Raw genomic sequence first — 18,335 nt, forward strand, 5'->3', positions numbered from 1 at the left:
AAGGCCCCAAACGAGGCCTGGCCCTTTAAATCTGTGTCAGTTTCCCCTGACGTCAGCGGGCGGGCCGGCAGTCTTGCTGTTTACCGCCCCGCGGCGTTGCTCGCTCCGCGGAGTTCTGAGCGCCGAAGCTGGCGCCCCCAAAACTCGCCGCGCCGCGCGGTGTCGAGTCGCTACCACCTATCACGCCCCTCACCCTCAGACCCTCCTCCCTTCGCGGCCGACCCCGCCGCCTGCTTCCCCTCCCTCCCTCCCTTCTTCCCTCCCTCCCTCCCTCCCTCGCTCTCCTTTCCCGGCGTCTCCAGGCTCCCAGCAACTAGCCGCCTCCGGGCTGTCAAGGCCCTGGCGGGCGCCCGCCGGATCTCCCAGCCGTGCTCGGCCCCTCGCGAGCTGGGGCCCCTTCCTGTGGCCCGTACCCCAACCCCTCCCCACCCCCTCCCAGCCGCCCCATCCCCTCCCTGGCCTCTGAGAGCGTGTCTGCGGCTCCAGGGGAGGGACCGTTTCCTAATCTCAGGCCGAGGTTAAAGTTCTGGTCCTGGTGAGATGCTGGAAGCTGCGGCCAGAGCCGCAACCCGCCCTGGAGGTGACCTGTCGCTTATCGTCGCCGCTGCTGCCGCCACTGCCGCCCGGCCGGGGCCATGTTCGCTCTGGGCTTGCCCTTCTTGGCACTCTTGGTGGCCTCGGTCGAGAGCCATCTGGGGGTTCTGGGGCCTAAGAACGTCTCGCAGAAAGACGCCGAGTTTGAGCGCACCTACGTGGATGAGGTCAACAGCGAGCTGGTCAACATCTACACCTTCAACCATACTGTGACCCGCAACCGGGTGAGGGAAGGGGCTGGGCTCGGGGCTGGTGGTGAGTGGGCGAGCGGACCAGGGCTCGGCGATGCTGTCAGTCCCCAAGAACAGCCGCCCCACTGGGTTTCCCAGAACCACACTGGACCCTCTTGCCAGCCCTTCTTCCTTTGCCAGGGATGTTTGTTCTGAAGCTACCAGTGGACAGTTTCTGAAGTTGCCTCTTTCCCATCTTCTCTTTGATCCCTTCCTTTCTACCAGCTGTAGTCTGAGCAGGACTGGCCTGCTCCCTACCCAGCACCCAGAGTCTGACAGTGCTGTGGGGTCTGGGAGCAAGGAAGCAGGCTTGCTACTGGGCTTGGCCCAGAAAACCCCAGCGGGGATGAGACAGGTCCAAACTGAAAGGCTCTGCCCTCAGGGAGTTATAGCTGAGACTCCCCAGGGAAATGAATGCAGGACTTCCCAGGCTGCTGTAACTGCTGGGACCTTCCCAGCCCTCTTCCTTCCCTTGGAAAGACAGCTGGCCTTGTAAGCTGAAGGTGGTGGAGATACAGCCAACCCCAGGTTGGGTGGGAGGGGAGAAGGAGTTTGCCTACCATGGAGAAGCTTCCTCACCCTGATTTCTCTTTCATTTCTCCCCAGCTGTGAGTTGAACATGGGCACAGCTAGGTCTGGGAAGTCTAGACCCCAGGCAGGGCTGAGATTTGGAGCACTCTTGCAGCCTGGCTCATGGTCTCCTGCTCAGCTCTCACCAGGACTGGATTTACTAAGAAGTGGTGGAGTTTGGAATGGGAATCTGATTTTTTTTTTTTTTTTTTTTTTTCCAGAATGGGGAGGGATTGGGTTTTGATGGCAGGCCAGGATCTGCCTTCAGTGCCTGGTTCTCTGAAGTTTGATCTCATCCAACTTAGAGTTCTTTCTCTTTTTGCCCCCATATGTGGGGTTACCCTGAGAACGGTGGCCTCTATCCGTCTGGGAGGTGCTGCCCTAAGGGCTTGGGTTTCAGCAGCCCAATAACAAGCAATCCCAGGATTTATTTTATTTTATTTTTTTCTTTAAGCTCTGACTGTCCTATATACTTTCCTCCATAGTGCCAGTGGTGGGAGTGTCTCCATTTTATAGAGGGGGATGTTGAGGCTCAGAGATGTAAAGTGACTTTTCCACAGCCCTATCCCTCGGTCAGAGCTAAGGATAGAACTTGGCCTTCTTGGCTTTCAACAATTCCTGTTTCCCCACCGCCCTGTGGCCTCTGGCCGCCAGATGAGTTGTTGAATAGGAACTTCCTGGCTCACAAGGAAGAAGGTTGGGGAGCACTTCTTGCTCTCCTGTGTCCCTGTGTGTGCGCATGTGTGTACATGCACGTGTGTGCAGGCGCATGTGTGTGCAGGCATGTGCATCCGTGAACTTTTATAGCAATGGGGTATCCTGGGCATGCCTGAGGTCTCCACTGTGTTTCCCATCCTCTCCCCTAAGTCCCTCCTGGAGTCTGGGGGCTGCTCTGGCAGATGAAGGGGCATAGGTAGCTCCCCATCTCGACCTGGATGGGGAAAGCACAAGCCGTCTGCTTGAGGGAGGGCAGAGCTCACAGTCTCTGGAGCCATGTGTTCCCGTGGCAGAATTAGTCACCGTGGGCTTGACTGAGGGACATTTCCGTGTCATCTTGCAGACAGAGGGCGTGAGAGTGTCCGTGAATGTCCTGAACAAGCAGAAGGGGGCTCCTTTGCTGTTTGTGGTCCGCCAGAAGGAGGCGGTGGTGTCCTTCCAGGTGCCCCTGATCCTCCGAGGGATGTGAGTAGGACCTGGGGACCAGGGAGCGGGGATAGGCCCAGGCCAGGCCTTGTCCAGGGCCCCCGACCTGGAGCTTGTCAGCCTAGTGGAGGTGGGGTAGGGAGGTAGTGGGACCAGAGCGGAGGAATTGGGGCTCTGCTCCCCTGGAATGGCATGCTGGCTGTTACGGGACCGCAGTCATGTCTCGACTCTGCCTCGGACCATAGGTTTCAGCGCAAGTACCTCTACCAAAAGGTGGAGCGAACGCTGTGTCAGCCCCCCACCAAGAATGAGTCCGAGGTCCAGTTCTTCTACGTGGATGTGTCCACCCTGTCACCAATCAACACCACGTACCAGCTCCGCGTCAGCCGAATGGATGACTTCGTGCTCAGGTCTGCAGGGAAGAGCGAGGGGGCCACGGGACTGGCCTCCTTCCCAAGCTCTGGGAGTAACGGTGGGGGGCTCTTCTCTGCCCTACAGGACCGGAGAGCAGTTCAGCTTCAATACTACGGCGGCGCAGCCCCAGGTAAGACCTCCCTGTCAACGGTGCCTCCAGAGGAGAAATGGGGAAGCTTGAACTTGGGGGTGGGAGTGGTCAGCACTCTTTGCCAGGAGTTTCAGGTTGGTTGTACTCTCCGTGGAGGACTCTCTAGAAACTGGAGCACTGGCCCTAAGGTGGTGGGGGACAGACAGTATAGGAAGTGCAGAGACAGGGGGTCTGGCTGCCATCTTTCCTACTTGCCCCTTGGGCACTGTCCTGAGTGCCCAGCTGAGGTTGAGGGGAGTGGTGTATGGGAAATGGACCTGCTTGTGGGCAAGGCCTTTCTTCCCAGAGAGCCTCCACTGCCCAACCCTGGGAGGATTCACACTCTTCCCTTCTAGAGGGGCAAAGAGAGCATCCTCATGGGATGGGGCTCTCCCCGCCCTCCCTGTGCCCTCAGTACTTCAAGTATGAGTTCCCGGAAGGAGTGGACTCAGTCATTGTCAAGGTGACCTCCAACAAGGCCTTCCCCTGCTCAGTCATCTCCATCCAGGATGTCCTGGTAAGTAACCTGCCCTTTTACTCTCCACCAGTGGATAGCAGGGCTGCTGAAGAGAGGGGACAGGGCCCAGGACCCTGCCCATCTGTCTGTCCCCTCCTCCCTCTGTAGTGCCCTGTCTATGACCTAGACAACAACGTAGCCTTCATTGGCATGTACCAGACTATGACCAAGAAGGCAGCCATCACCGTGCAGGTAGGAAATGGGCATGGCCCGATGGGGGATGTGGCCAGGTGATTAGCTTTCCTGACCCTCGCTTCTTTTCCCCTGCCCCATTCCTACCCTACCCACAGGACTGAGTCTTGGCTGTCCAGTCCCCCGGAGACTTTGGGTCCCCTGATATATGCAAGCATTGAATCACAATCCCAGTTGCCTTTGGGGACAGGAAAGAGCAGAGCACCCTTTATGGCTGCCATGTATGCTTCATTCACCACAGCTGGGAGAGGAAAGGGCCCTGGCTGGTGATGAGGGCTGCCCTTGGCAAAGGCTAAAACCTGTGCCGGGGGCAGGGAGGGAGAGGCATGTGCTCACCTCACGACATCTAGTTGTGCAGCTGACGAGGCACCACGGCCCCTCCACTTTTTCTCCTGACTGATGCCCAGACTATAATAGGGCACCCGTGGGTTCCATGATGATGGGGCATACCCTCATTTGCTCACCTGGCACTAGTGTTAGTGCAGGGTATGGGCCCTGGAGTCAGATGATCCTGGCTCTACCACTTACCGGCAGTGTGACCCTAAGCTAACGTCCAACAGGGATAATGATAGTACTTACTCATAAGGATCTTTGTGAGGATTCAATAAAATAATATATGAGCAAAGAGTTTAGCGTAGTGTCTGGCCTGAAGTAGGTATTCAGAAAAGGATGGTGATGGTGATGACAAATGATGACGATGATGTGATGATGACAGTCGTCTTCATCATCACCATCCTCCTCATCGTCACCATCATCACCATTATCACCGTCCTCATGCTGCAGCGCAAAGACTTCCCCAGCAACAGCTTTTACGTGGTAGTGGTGGTGAAAACTGAAGATCAAGCCTGTGGAGGCTCCCTGCCTTTCTACCCCTTTATAGAAGGTACGTTTTGCGCCCTGGGCCTGGCCAGGGGTGGGAGGGCTTGGACACTTCCTGGGAGGTAAAAGAGCCTGTGTGGCTGATTGATGGATCTTATGGGATGTGGGTTTTTGGCTCCAGACTCTCCCAGGCCTGGTCCCACCAACTCTAGCCAAGCTCCAGGCAGGCGCTTGTTTGCCATTTTGCCATTTTACTTCCAGATGAACCGGTCGATCAGGGGCACCGCCAGAAAACCCTGTCAGTGTTGGTCTCTCGAGCAGTCACATGTGAGTGTGGGTGGCTGACTGGGGATGGCCTGGCCGCTGGCTCTTCTTTCAGGCCTGGGGTAGGGAGTGTTCTCTGAATGGGAAGGGTGAGGAGGACCTACTCGAGCAGGCTGACAGGGTAGGAAGGAGGAGCGTTCTTGGAGGGCTTCATGACGGGAGGCGGGAGGGTGAGTAATGTGCTTTGGAGCATCCATGAGTAAAGAGATGGAGGGACTGAGTTCTAGATCTGTCTCTGCCACTGTGGGCAGTGTAATCTCATTGAGCCTCAGTTTCCCCATCTCTGTAACAGGAGTAATAGAATCTGTTAGTCTCTATTAGTCCCACTAAGTCAGTTTAGCACAAAATTAGTAGGAAAGTTCCAGGCCCCTTAGTCATGCTCGATAAATGTTTACTGAGTGATTGAATAGAGCCCTTTGTAAACTGGAAAGTATAAGATAAAAATAAAGGATTGTGACGGGAGGGGAAAGAAGCTGCCTCTCCTACATGGATTCCTTATTCAGCACATTTGTTTCGAGTCCCTTCTGTGTGCTTGGTGCTGTGCTCCAGCTGTGGTCCTTAGGGTGCCTCTGTCTAGAGCCCGTTGCTATGCAGGGTGCTGAGGGCTGTGAGGAGCCCAGGACAGTCACTGTGGGAGGTCAGGGCAGAGAAAACCTCCTAGAGGACACAGCTCCTCAGCTGTGTTTTGAAGGTTAAGTCAAGGAGGGGTCTTGGAGAAAGAAGTAGGGGAGAAAGTTCTAGCAGAGAGAGCTGTGTGAGCAGAGCCAGGAATCATGTCGAGTTTGGCATATTGTTGGCACTGGCTGGGTCATTCCACCCGAGGGGAGATGTGGAGAGAGATGAGCCTGGGCCCTGCGTGCTGTGATGGGCAGGCTTGGAAAGTGCTGGTGTATTTTCCTTCCCACTTCCCTCCCCACAGCCGAGGCCTATGTTGGCGGTATGCTCTTTTGCCTGGGCATATTTCTCTCCTTCTACCTGCTTACCGTGCTCCTGGCCTGCTGGGAGAACTGGAGGTAAAGTGGAACCGCTGGGCCCTCCCCTGCTCTGGGGTAGGTCAGGCAGGGGGAAATGGCCTGGCAGGATCTGTGTGGCCCTGGATAATCTCCATCCACGAGGCATAGGAATGCAGGTCCCTGTGAGGGTCTGAGGTCCCTGGGTCTCTGCTCTGGAAACCAACCCCTCCCCTCAACCTTCTTCCCAAGCAGGGAGACCCCGCATTGCTTCCCAGCCTGGGAGGACCCCTGGGGTCATGGATGGAGGACAGGGTGGAGGGGGTGGAAGGCAGGCCAGCCCAGCATAGGAGGGATCCTCCTGCTGCCCTTCTGGTTTATCTCTGGATTCTGTCCCTGCAGACAGAGGAAGAAGAGCCTTCTGGTGGCCGTGGACCGAGCCTGCCCAGAAAGCGGTACCTCCAGAGGGTCCGGGTCGGTGGGCTGTTTGCTTTGTGGTTTGGAGGGGATAGTGGTGGATGGTTCCCTTGGGGGTTGGAGGAGGAAGGTCCCACTGGGGGCTTCTGGATGTTCAGATAGGGAGTAACACTGTATGTGGAAATGGGGCTGGGGCAGTGTGCCTGTTGGTCCCTAACGTGCCCGTCTTAAAGACTGTCACTTGATTCATTCAGTGTCTGGGTCTAGGTACACTGTCTGCCCCTTCAGACAATGCGACTCACCGTCTCTGGGATTATTAACCTTTCGTTCTCTTTCCCTTTCTTCTACCCCTCTCTCTCTATCCTCCCTCCTGCTTGGGACCTTCTCTCTCAGCTTCTCTCCTTGGTAAGCTCCAGGTGCTGTGGGCAGAGGAGCTGGAGTCCAGAGTGGGGAGGGAGGGGAAGTAGAGGGGTGTCTGGGTGGGACCCGGGCAGGCCGATGCTGGTCTGTCCTTGCTGCTGGTAACTTAGATGGTCAATTCCTTGACTTTGCTGTCTTTCTAGGGAGGAAAGAGGGGAGTGAGAGTTTCCAATGGGGCAGGTGGTGGTGGTGGGATAGGTGTTTGCTGGTATAGGTGCTTATTCTTTGCTGCCGCCATGGCCCCTCTGTGTCTCTCTTTGGATTCTTCCTTCCCTCTTCTCCCTGGCTTGCAGCCTCTCTCTGCTTCCAAGGCTAAGGGGTCCTTGACTTCTTTCTTTCTTTTTCTTTTCTTTTTTTTTTTTTTATGACTCATAAATTATAGTTTATTGAATTTTTAGAAACAATAATTAAGCATTGCAAATTTGTTTTAACATTTCTGTTGAAAAACCTTTAAAGTGTATTACATACATACTTTAATAACCACAATATACTCTATGATATTTAATTTTTCATGGTAACAAAGGGCTTTGAATATTGATCAATATGCTAAATACTAACCTACTGTAATAGGTACAAGAGATTTCCTAGTACATTATTCTCATTTTAGCCCGGTAGCACCCTGCAGATGAGGAAGATAATGTAAAGTGTCCCTGACTTCTTGTGGCAGGTCACCCTCGGGTCCTGGCTGATTCCTTCCCTGGCAGCTCCCCGTACGAGGGCTACAACTACGGCTCCTTTGGTATGCGTCCACGCCTGAGCTCATGCTTGCCCACTCGGCCGGGTCACCACCTCCAGGGTGGCCTCCTCGGTGCCCCCTGGAGACGGGTCCAGAGTCCCCTGCCCTGAGGTCTTTTCTGCCTGCCTCACCATTTACTATTCCCTACAGAGAATGGTTCCGGCTCCACTGGATCCACCGACGGTCTGGTTGGCAGTGTGGGCCCTGGGGACCTCTCCTACAATTACCAGGGTGAGTGGGCCAGGCGGAGCAGAGCTGTGTGGTGCAGGGCTGGTGCTGGCTGCATGAACCATGACGATGGGCGGTTGCCTCTTCTGCCAGACGCTGGAACCAGGGAAGGGCTTGCTGTCTCCCCACCCCTCTCCTCCCTCATTCCTTCCTCCTTGGTCCCACTTCCCCGGTAACTTTCCCTTTCCTTTGAAGGGCACGACCAGTTCAAGCGGCGCCTCCCCTTTGGCCAGATGCGGCAGCTGTGCATTGCCATGGGTAGATGTGGGGAGGGCGAGCGCTGCTCTACTAATCAGCTCCTGCCAGGGTGGTTGACTGGAGCCAGAAGGCTCTAGGACCAGAAAGATGCTTTGTGCATGGCTTCCCCATCTAATGCCAGTAATTGCTAGCTCGTGTGTCTTTTGAGATAGGCAGGCACTGGCCCCTGTTGCTGGCAAGCTGGCACCCCAGCCTCCCCCAGGCCAGATGTTCTGGTTGGCTGTTGTGTTTCCCAGCACCTCACTCTCTGGCCTTCTGGGGCTCATGGGCCGGGGTGTCATGTCCTGGCCTCAGGGGCCTTTGGTCAGCAAGGTTACAGGAGGAAGCTTCCGAAGGCATGAGAAAAGAACAGGATAAAGGATTAGAGAGGAGGCAGCCTCTCACCCTTACCTGCACCCCAGGGCCCACTGGGTCTTTACCCAGTGGGGGCCAAGGCAGTGTCTTCTCAGAACCCACACAGCTGGGCATCTTCTAATCAGCGTGACTTCTACCAAATTCAGTCCTGCTGCTCGTGTCTGGGGCCCGGGGTCTGCTCAGTGTCCTGGCCTGGAAGCCCTAGCTCAGTGAGGGGGCAGGGCTGGAGCGGTCCCTGTTTGGTGGCCTCTTCGCCGAGTCCACCCTTGTTCCCCTCAAGGACTTAGGAGCACCTGATCCCTCCTCCCCAGGCCTGAGCCCACCTCTAACCCCGCTCTGAGCCCACAGTTTGCCTCTTCCCACTGCCTAGTAATTGTGACAATTGTCCCAGGTGGGTGGGGACAGACCTTGGGTTCTGTGCCCACTAGGTTACCCTTCCCCCCTTTCTGCCCCAGACCATTCCCTTGATCCTGTGGGCACGCGGCCACGACTGGACTCCATGAGCTCCGTGGAGGAGGACGACTACGACACATTGGCCGACATCGATTCAGACAAGAATGTCATTCGCACCAAGGTGTGACCCCACGTGGGCCGGCCCTGGTCACGGGTTCCCGAGGAAGAGATATTCTGTGTCCAACCCCAGCGTATCTCCCCACTGGGTGGCATGTTATGAAAGCAAAGGGAAAGAGCTTGGCTGGGGTGGCACAGATTCCAGGGGAAACTGCCTCGGCTCCTAGCCCTCCGGACCGCCCAGAACCCGGCCCGCTGGAATTCTGGCCTGTGGGAGGGAGGCCCCCCCCCATGTCCTCCTCTAACCTGGGCGAGAGGGGCTTCTCTGGGGCAGTGGGGCAGGGGACTCACTCCAGCTTCTCCGCAGCAATACCTCTGCGTGGCTGACCTGGCACGCAAGGACAAACGCGTTCTGCGGAAAAAGTACCAGATCTACTTCTGGTGAGTGGGCGGAGCAGGCCGGCCTTCCTGTCATTGACAGGATGTTGCGGTGGGTTCTCGGGTTCCTTCTCGGTGCTGCCACCTCACCGCCGCCCTCCCACTCCTCAGGAACATCGCCACCATTGCTGTCTTCTATGCACTTCCTGTGGTGCAGCTGGTGATCACCTACCAGACGGTGAGCGGGCAGGGGCCGGCTCCCCAGGGCCCATGCTAAGTGCCCTCGAGGAGCTGCCACAGGCTGGGGCAACGCCCCAGTGCAGAGCCTCCCAGCCTGCGGCTTTGGAGCCAGCACAGGTCCTAGGTCATGGGTCCCGGGTTCCCATCCCAACTCTGCCTTACCAGCTGGGTGGCCTTGAGCAAGTCACTCAACCTCCCTGAGCCTCAGTCAGCTCATCTGCAAAATGGGGGCAGCAAGCCAGCAATGATGGCACCTCCCCCAGGCTGTGGGGATTTACGAAACGAAAGTGCTGGGACTTTGTGAGTCTCGGTTTCCCTTCCCTCTTCTCTGTACTGTGGGGCAAGAACCTCCGTCATGGTCATGCCTCAGGGTTTTCAGCCACACCTAGCGAGGGGGGCAGTGACTTTACCAAAAGTGGGGCTTGCTGGTGTCATGTGCGCACACGTGCTGGCCGTGGCGGCACCTCCCATCCATTGCAGAGTGGGACTGGTGGTAGCGCAGGCTGTGGACTGAGGCGCTTTAGCAGCGCCCCCTCCCTGCTCCCGCTGCAGGTGGTGAATGTCACAGGGAACCAGGACATCTGCTACTACAACTTCCTCTGCGCCCACCCTCTAGGCAACCTCAGGTGGGGATCCACTTGGGAGGAGGCCCCTTTTCCCATTGTACGGTGAACTGGGGCAGGGGCAGGGGCTCTGCAAATGCCCGCCTCGGGTGGGGAAGCGGCCAGGGCATGAGGCCGAGGCAATGCGCCCGGTGTCGCCCCTTCCAGCGCTTTCAACAACATCCTCAGCAACCTGGGGTACATCCTGCTGGGGCTGCTCTTCCTGCTCATCATCCTGCAGCGGGAGATCAACCACAACCGGGCCCTGCTGCGCAACGACCTCTACGCCCTGGTGAGGAGTGCGCGCCTGCCCGCTGAGGCCTCAGGCCCAGACCCTTCCTAGCAGGCGGGGCCCTGCCCAGCCCTGCCCAGCCCTGCCCAGCCCTGCCCTGCCCTGCCCAGCCCTGCCCAGTGCTGCACAGCCCTGCCCTGCTCTACCCAGCCCAGCCGTGATCAGCCCAGCCCAGCCCTGCCCTGCCCTGCCCTGCCCAACCCAGCCCTGCCCAGCCCTGCCCAGCCCAGCCCAGCCCAGCCCTGCCCTGCCCAGCCCTGCCCTGCCCTGCCCAGCCCTGCCCTGCCCTGCCCAGCCCAGCCCAGCGCAGCCCTGCCCAGCCCAGCCCAGCCCAGCCAGCCCTGCCCAGCCCAGCCCTGCCCTGCCCTGCCCAGCCCAGCCCTGCCCAGCCCAGCCCTGCCCAGCCCTGCCCAGCCCTGCCCAGCCCTGCCCTGCCCAGCCCTGCCCAGTCTTATCCTGCCCAGCTTTGTTGTGCCCAGCCCTGCCCGGCCCTGCCCTTGCTAAATACCCACTCTACCCCCCATCCCACTCCTTTCTCATGATCTCCCTCTTTAGGGCCCCTTCCTTCCTCCCTTCCCATCTTACCTCATTTCTCCCTTCCCTTCTCTCTCCACAACAGGAATGTGGGATCCCCAAACACTTTGGCCTCTTCTACGCCATGGGCACGGCCCTGATGATGGAGGGGCTACTTAGCGCTTGCTATCATGTCTGCCCCAACTATACCAATTTCCAGTTTGGTGAGCGGGGCCTCCCTCTTCCCTGGCTGAACCTCAACAGGAATCTGCCTGAGTCCGCCATCCCCATTCACCCGCAGGGATTGGGATCCCCAAGACACAGCCATGTGGGAGACTCCAGGGCTGGAGGACTTGTGTGAACACACATCCTAGCTTGTAGAAAATAAGCGTCTGGATGCTATTTCTTGCATCTGTCAAGCCTTTCCTATGGAAAGGCATGTGCAAGCACTGAGAAAACAAAGATAATTAAGATACAGTCGCTGATCTCAGAGTGCTCGGACTAAGTTGTCCTTGTCGTCAGGGGAAGTCAGACTGTGGGTGACAGCCAGTGAGGCGGCAGTGTGGTGTGGCAGGGACAGTTAAGGAGCTGGAGTTCAAGCGCCAGCCCGCCACCAGCTCGCTCTGTGGCTGTGACGAGGTGTGGGGACCGGGGTTCCGTGCCCGGGCTCCGCGGATGTTTCCGTAGCTCACGTCCACGTCCCTCCACCTAGACACGTCATTCATGTACATGATCGCGGGGCTCTGCATGCTGAAGCTGTACCAGAAGCGGCACCCAGACATCAACGCCAGTGCCTACAGCGCCTATGCCTGCTTGGCCATCGTCATTTTCTTCTCTGTGCTGGGCGTGGTGAGGCCCCGGCCTGCTCTGCTCACCCGTAGGAAAGGTGCACACGTGTGCACACACCCCCATCCACCCCTGCAGGAGAGAGCCCTGCTCCTTCCCTAAAGTGCCCTCCCAGCCTGGCGGGCTTGGAGCGGCTCTCCCAGAGGAAGGGGGCGCCGGGGGAGCAGCTTTCTCCTCACCCCTGCCTTCGGTGGCCCCAACAGGTCTTCGGCAAAGGGAACACAGCATTCTGGGTCATCTTCTCGGTCATTCACATCATTGCCACCCTGCTCCTCAGCACGCAGCTCTACTACATGGGCCGCTGGAAGCTGGGTGAGCGCTCGCCTGGGGCCCGCTGGGGTTGGTGGCCTCGGGGACCTGGTCTCATGGGAGACTTTTGGGTTCTGCCCTCTCACAGGGGGCCCAGGGGAGTCACTGGGTACGGAATTCGATGAGGCCTTGGCACAGCTGTGCCCCCGAGAGCCCCTGGCTCCTCTCAGCTGGCGCAGCCCAGGGGCCGGGACAAAAGGGTGCCCGTGCCTTTCAGCACCTTCCCTTCTTGCAGACTCGGGGATCTGCCGTCGCATTCTCCACGTGCTCTACACGGACTGCATCCGGCAGTGCAGCGGACCCCTCTACGTGGTACCTGCCCAGCTCCCCGGGCCCCTCCTCCTCTATCTCCACTCTTCCTCTTCCCTCCACTGGGGGGCGCGCGGAGCGCAGCTGAGAGCCCAGGGGCGGGCTGGGGACCCTCTGACGGGCCTCCCCCCACTTCTCTCCCTGTCTCTCAGTTCCCGTGTCTCTGCTTCCCTCCAGGACCGCATGGTGCTGCTGGTTATGGGCAACATTATCAACTGGTCGCTGTGAGTCCGGCCGTTGTCTGTGTAGCCAGGCTGGGTGGGCAGCTCGGCGCTTGGCCAGCCACGGGCTTCCTTGGGGAACATGGACAAATTTGGCCATGAGACATGGGGGCTGGAGAGAGAGGTGTTGGCCCCTGGGGTTCTAGAATCTTCTGTGGGCCTCTGAACCCAGCCCCACATCCTCATAAAACATGGGTTGGGGGCAGGGAGAGCCCTTTCCTTGCTCTCGGTCCTCCCCTGCTTCACCAGCTCTTCCTCCCTCCTGCCAGGGCTGCCTATGGGCTCATCATGCGTCCCAATGATTTTGCCTCCTACTTGTTGGCGATTGGCATCTGCAACCTGCTTCTTTACTTTGCCTTCTACATTATTATGAAGGTGAGCGGGGGCGGCTGAGGCCCCTCAGCCAGCTGCTCTGCTTTGTGGGGAGGGAGATGGGCACAGCCTCCCTGGGGCAGCACCAAGAGGGAGTGAGAATTTTTCTGTCCATCTCTCCATGCTACTGAGTCTTGAGGAGGGGAGAGGCTAGTCTTTTGCACGTACTCCCCGGGAGCCATATCCTATATCCTCAGACCCGTTTCCTGAGCCCCTTCTGTATTCTAAGTAAGGCCCATAGAACTGGTAGCACTTCAGGCCACAGCTGGCAGGAGCCCCGTTCTGTGGAGAAGGGGTTGAGAAGGTGGGGCTTGCTGAGTCTGTGTTGGGCTTGGGCCTCCAAGGGCTAGGTGCTTCCCAAGGGCCCCTCGTGCCATCCAACGTGAGAGGAGCCCCCTGGCCATACACCCCCCAGCACAGGGCTCTGGGCACATGGATGGAGGCCCAGCCAGGGTGGACCTCAGGGGTGAGGACACCAGGCTGCTAGTGTGGGGACAAGTTGAGCTGTGTAGGGTGATGGGATGGATCCAAGAAGGCTTCCTAAAGCATCCATCCTGAAAGCCTGGGAAGGCGCTTCAAGGGCAGGCCAGGAAGTGGGGCAGGGCCCTCAGGCTGCTCTTCCCCATCTTCCCCCAGCTCCGGAGCGGGGAGAGGATCAAGCTCATTCCCCTGCTCTGCATCATCTGCACCTCGGTGGTCTGGGGCTTTGCACTCTTCTTCTTCTTCCAGGGGCTCAGCACCTGGCAGGTGAGTGGTCCTCCTGCCAAGAGGCTACGGGAGTCGCCCACAGGCTCATCGTGAGCCCACAAACGGCCAGTTCTCTTTTCAAAAATTGTTTCTGAGCATCGCCCTTGCTCTTTCACAGCTGCTTTCTCATTTAATCCTCCTAACATTCACCATGCCAACGTGGAAGTATCCCCATTTTACTTATGAGGCATTTGAGGCTCAGAGAGACCCAGTGACCTGCCCAAGGTCACACAACCAGTGGTGGCACAGCTGGGGTTTGAAGCCAGAGATGTCAGGCTCTTCCCTCTGCCTCGTAGGGCACCTGCTGTGATCAGAACTAAGTCTGGCAGCGTCTCTGCCTTTGAAGCACTTATAATCTAGTTCCAGAGAGAGAGAGACTGTCAGTTCCTGGCTTTTCTTTACAACATGGTACATGAGATGAAGGGCAGTAGATTAGACAGGTAGGGGATGTGCAGGAGGGCAGAGGACAGAAAGGCTTCTGTGAGTTAGGAGGTCCAGGAAAGCTTCTTAGAGGAGGCAGGGCTTGCTCTTGGCCTTTAAAGACCCTGGCTGATGGGGAAGGGCCCTGTGGCCCAGACGTGCTGTGACTTGAGTAACGAGGCAGAGGCAGCTTAGGGGTCAGTGACTGCATTCTCTTGGGAGCTGAGTGAAGACTGTGAGCTCCTTGAGGGCACGGCAGAGCTTTCTTGGTCGTATCTGCGGTCTCAGCATATGGCACAGACAGTCCCCGGACACAGAGTGAGGTCCAGCCAGTGTTTGCTGGACTGAGGTTGGGGAGAGAATGGCGGACCTTGAGGGCCTCGGGTCATGGCACACGGGTCCTGGCTATTGTCGTCCTCGGGCAGGGCTGTGCTACCTGACAATAGTGCTTTGGAGAGAAAGTGAGCCGGGAGGAGCCCTGGAGGACTGATTGGAGCCGGGGGCGGAGTCCAAGGCAGGGAACGGGGTTAGGAGGCTTTGGTGGCTTTCTAGTCCTTCAAGGGAATCACGACCAGTGCTCTCAGGGAGCAGTTTGCAACTAAAGGCCAATTCTTAGATGTGGGAGATGAGGGCAAGGGGTGAGCCTGAAAAAGGGTGCTCTCCAGCCTAGGGCTGGGGCTGGGAACGGAGAGTGCCTGGAGGGGATGGGAGCTGGTCTGGCCCAGCCTCGCAGGGCGGTGTCAGCAGGCCCCTGTTCCGCCCCCAGAAAACCCCTGCAGAGTCACGGGAGCACAACCGGGACTGCATCCTCCTCGACTTCTTTGATGACCACGACATCTGGCACTTCCTCTCCTCCATCGCCATGTTTGGGTCATTCCTGGTATGTCGGGGAGGCTGGAGAGGAGGCGGAGGTGGCCTCCTTTCCTGTGCTTGACTCCGCATCTGCCCCCCAGGTGTTGCTGACACTGGACGACGACCTGGACACCGTGCAGCGGGACAAGATCTACGTCTTCTAGTGGGAGCCGGGCCCGTTGCTTCTCTCACTGGGCCCTTAGCTCCTCTGCTGCACTGCCCAGAGCCTCCGTAGTGCCAGGGGCGTGAGTCCCAGCCCTGCTGCCCAGTGCCAGGTGGCCGTGGGACAGCGAGGTCCAGCCCAGGCTCGGCCCGGGACAGTCACAGGGTGGCCTTGAGCCTTGTTCCTGCCCTCTGCTGGGGAGGAGGCCTGCTGCCCTGAAACCCCGGATGTTGGCCAGATTGCTGCTTTCTTCTCAGTGCTGGGGCCTTCCACAGGCCCCCGTCCGTCAGCCCTCTGTCTGTCATCTGCAGGAGAAAGGAGGGAAGTGTGGCCTGCCCATCGCATGCCTTGCATTCTGCCCACCCTTCCCCTGCCCACTGGCCTGGGACCCAAAGCCCCTTCTTCTTCCCCGAGCTTCCACTCCAGGGCCTGATTCCCTGTCCTGCATCAGGGTTCTCTCCACGTCTCCTGGGTCTGCACCTGGCTGCCATCACTGCCCACTCAGCTCAGCCAGGATGGATGGGGCTGTCGGATTCTGGGGACTGGCCAGCTGGTGCTGGGCTTTTGGTGCTAAGGCCTGCGAGGGGTCCCAGGCAGTTCTGCCTCCTACCTCTGGCCTGTGCTCAGGGCTGGCTCTTTAGCAACGAGGGTCAGCCCACATCATCAGAGCCACCTTTGATCGAAGGACTGAATTCAGAGGTCACTTTCGTAACCCGTCAGCCCCCAGACTGATGTTGGCACCAGGATTGGAGGGAAAAAGCAACTCACTTTCCTTCCCTTCCTTTTTCTTTCCAGGCCCTTAGTCCTGCCAAGCTCCAGTTGGGGGCCTTTCAGTGCCATTGACACTGCCCAAGAATGTCCAGAGGCGAAGGAGGGGAGATACAAAGAGCCCAGCCCAGCCCGCCTCCTCCACGGCCACGGGAGCCCCAGTGCCTATCTTAGAAAGGGGCTCAGGGAAGGGACATGACATTCCCCTCTGTGTCCCTGGTCCAGCCTCACTCTAGGACCCAGGGCTGGCTTCTAAGTTTCCGTCCAGTCTTCAGTCAAGTTCTGTGTCAGTCACACACATGCACACATATGAAATCTTGGAGTTTACACTGCGTTGCCCCAGCTCTGGTTCCCCCGGCTGCTCTGCGCCTTGGATCCTCTTCGCCCTTCCTGGTCTGTTCTAGAGGCCAAGGTTGGGGGAGGTCAGGTCAGGCCTCGGCCTTGGGGATGGGAATGTGTTTTATTCTCCTCAGCTTGTTTTTATAGCTCTCCTTTGGGCTGGGGAGAGGAGGAGGGAGGGTCTGGATCTTTTTTCAGAGCTCCGTTTAATGTCTGTTTCCATGCTATGGTTGCATTTCTGTTTTCTATGAATGAGTCTGCATTCAATTAAAGAAACAACCAGATGCAGTTCTTGGGCCCATGTTTGCTCCCTCTTTCTGGGTGGAGATGTTGAGAATGATGGGTGGGGCGGGGCGGGGCGCCCCCATTTCCCAGGTCTTCTGGTCTACCTTTCTCTTCCAAGCCCCAGTCCCATCGGGAATAGGAGTCCCTCGATACCCCGTTTTTTTCTCTCCTTTGAGCAACGGCATCAATTCAGTCAACATTCACCAGGGGCCTGCTCCATGCCAGGTGCCATGAGGGTGGAGAGGATAGCGTAGTGAAAAAGCCTTAGCTGTACCATCTCACCTCTGAGAGTCTCCCCTTACCTGGCAAATGGCAGCAGCCTCTGCCCACCTGGTCCCCACCTACCAGTCAGACGAGCTTCACTTCTGATCTGAGCCTCTCCCAGCTCGGCGGGCTGCAGGCCGCAGGCACAGGCAGTACTCCCTGACCTGCTTTAATGGACAGGTGGTACTCTGGAAACACCAGATGGTGATGGATGGTGGGAGAGTGGGCATGTGGATGACATGCAGGCTCCAAGAGGAAGGCGATCTGAAATGACCCTGGAAGGTTGATTTAGATTTCCGCAGGCTAAGGAGGACAGGATGGGGAGCGGGCGGGGGTGGGAGGGGGCGGGCGGTGGGGAAGCTGGTGAATTCAGGACACAGCCAGAGGTCTGGGCTCCTCTCCAGCTGATCCTCGGCTCCTCTCCATGCTCTTCCCCGCAGATGCCACTGGGGGGCAATATAGCTCTTCGTGCCACTAGGCTCTGGCGTCAGGAGCTGGCTGTGGTGGGTAGACCCTCCCTAGACTGTCTGGTCCGGCCGCCCCTCTCCTGGTGGTGCCGGGGGTGTGTGTGTGCCAGGTGTGTGGTGGAGAGTGTGAGCCCCTCCCTGCCAGGCTGCCCTAGGATGGGGCGGTGCCACAGCAGGCAGGCCAGAGACCCCGCTGGAGGCCTCTCACCTTTCTTCACTTCCTATCCGTTCCCGGTACCCCCCCACCACCACCCCCGAAGCAAGATTTGAGCAGGTCTCCTTCCTGGGTGATGGGGTCCAGTCTGTTTTCCAGGGTAGGTAGGGACTGTTTAAAAGGGAGGGAGGGATGATAGCAGCCTCTGAACCTCCTACCCCAGTGTTGGTGTCTCAGGCCCTAGAGACCCCCTGGATGGGGCCAGGGTCAACTGAGCTGTTGCTGAACCCTCAAATCCCACCCCCAACTAAAGCGTGTAACTCAAGACCCACCCCAACTGTAAACTCTCAACCTGAGCAGGGGGCGGGGCAGGGGTGGGCGGGGGCGGGGGGTGGGGTGGGGTGGTCGGCAGGGATGCCCAGGTTCTGCCACTCAAAGACTTACCACGTGGCCTTGGGTAAGATGCACTCCGAGCCCTCGTTTCCTCACTTGTAAAATGGGATAGTAATTTCGCTGTCACGATGCAGCTGTGAGTATGAAATGAGCGTATGTGTAAAGTGCCCGGTATGTAGCCGGTCCTCAGTAAAGGTGAGTTCCTATCTCCCACTGGAGCCAAAAGCCCCTGGAGGAGAGGGTGGCTGGTTAGTCCCCCAAAAACCTCAGGGAGGGGTCCCCCTAGCCTCTTTCGTCTTTCCCTGGACAGCCCCCTTTTGAATTTCCCCCTCCCCTCAAACTCGGAGGCAGGAAACAGTGTTGAAGGAGCAGCCGTAGGTCCAGACAGCAGGGAAAGCCTTCACGGTCCTGTCCATAAAAGGCTTTTCCCGGCTGTTCCCCGCCGGCAGCGCGGCCCCGCCCCCGCCCGCTCCATCTCCAAAGCACGCAGAGAATGTCTCGGGCAGCCCCCGGTAGACTGCTCCAACTTGGTGTCTTTCCCCAAATATGGAGCCTGTGTGGAGTCACTGGGGGGGCTGGGGGTGGAGAAGGAGCC

General features: G+C 58.2%; 1 protein-coding gene and 1 long non-coding RNA gene across 3 annotated transcripts; one reads left to right on the forward strand and one right to left on the reverse strand.

The window, feature by feature from the left end:
• Positions 1-83: 83 nt before the first annotated feature.
• On the forward strand, positions 84-16,468 carry SIDT2 (SID1 transmembrane family member 2; the record flags this gene model as incomplete). 2 transcript variants are annotated; one of them, XM_082339751.1, is made up of 27 exons in its annotated part: positions 636-818; positions 2,455-2,576; positions 2,783-2,947; positions 3,036-3,081; positions 3,497-3,598; positions 3,707-3,790; positions 4,574-4,673; positions 4,871-4,936; positions 5,853-5,946; positions 6,286-6,338; positions 6,694-6,705; positions 7,388-7,459; positions 7,607-7,687; positions 8,752-8,870; positions 9,174-9,247; positions 9,356-9,422; positions 9,977-10,050; positions 10,195-10,318; positions 10,938-11,055; positions 11,544-11,680; positions 11,881-11,989; positions 12,222-12,298; positions 12,473-12,519; positions 12,786-12,891; positions 13,525-13,635; positions 14,822-14,935; positions 15,009-16,468. In XM_082339751.1, the coding sequence occupies 27 exons, from the start codon at positions 636-638 to the stop codon at positions 15,069-15,071; spliced, it is 2,520 nt and encodes an 839-aa protein (XP_082195877.1). In that variant the 3' UTR covers positions 15,072-16,468. The 2 variants fall into 2 exon arrangements, with proteins under 2 accessions (XP_082195878.1, XP_082195877.1); XM_082339752.1 differs by lacking the exon at positions 6,694-6,705 and having other exon boundaries at positions 84-818.
• On the reverse strand, positions 16,180-18,234 carry LOC309604819. Its single transcript, XR_014231083.1, has 2 exons — positions 17,792-18,234; positions 16,180-17,001 (listed from the first exon to the last, which is right to left on the reverse strand). It is a non-coding gene; the product is annotated as an uncharacterized lncRNA (long non-coding RNA).
• Between the last annotated feature and the right edge of the window lie 101 nt (positions 18,235-18,335).

This window comes from Balaenoptera borealis (genome assembly GCF_965194805.1).
Source record: "Balaenoptera borealis genome assembly, chromosome: 11".
NCBI lineage: Eukaryota > Metazoa > Chordata > Mammalia > Artiodactyla > Balaenopteridae > Balaenoptera > Balaenoptera borealis.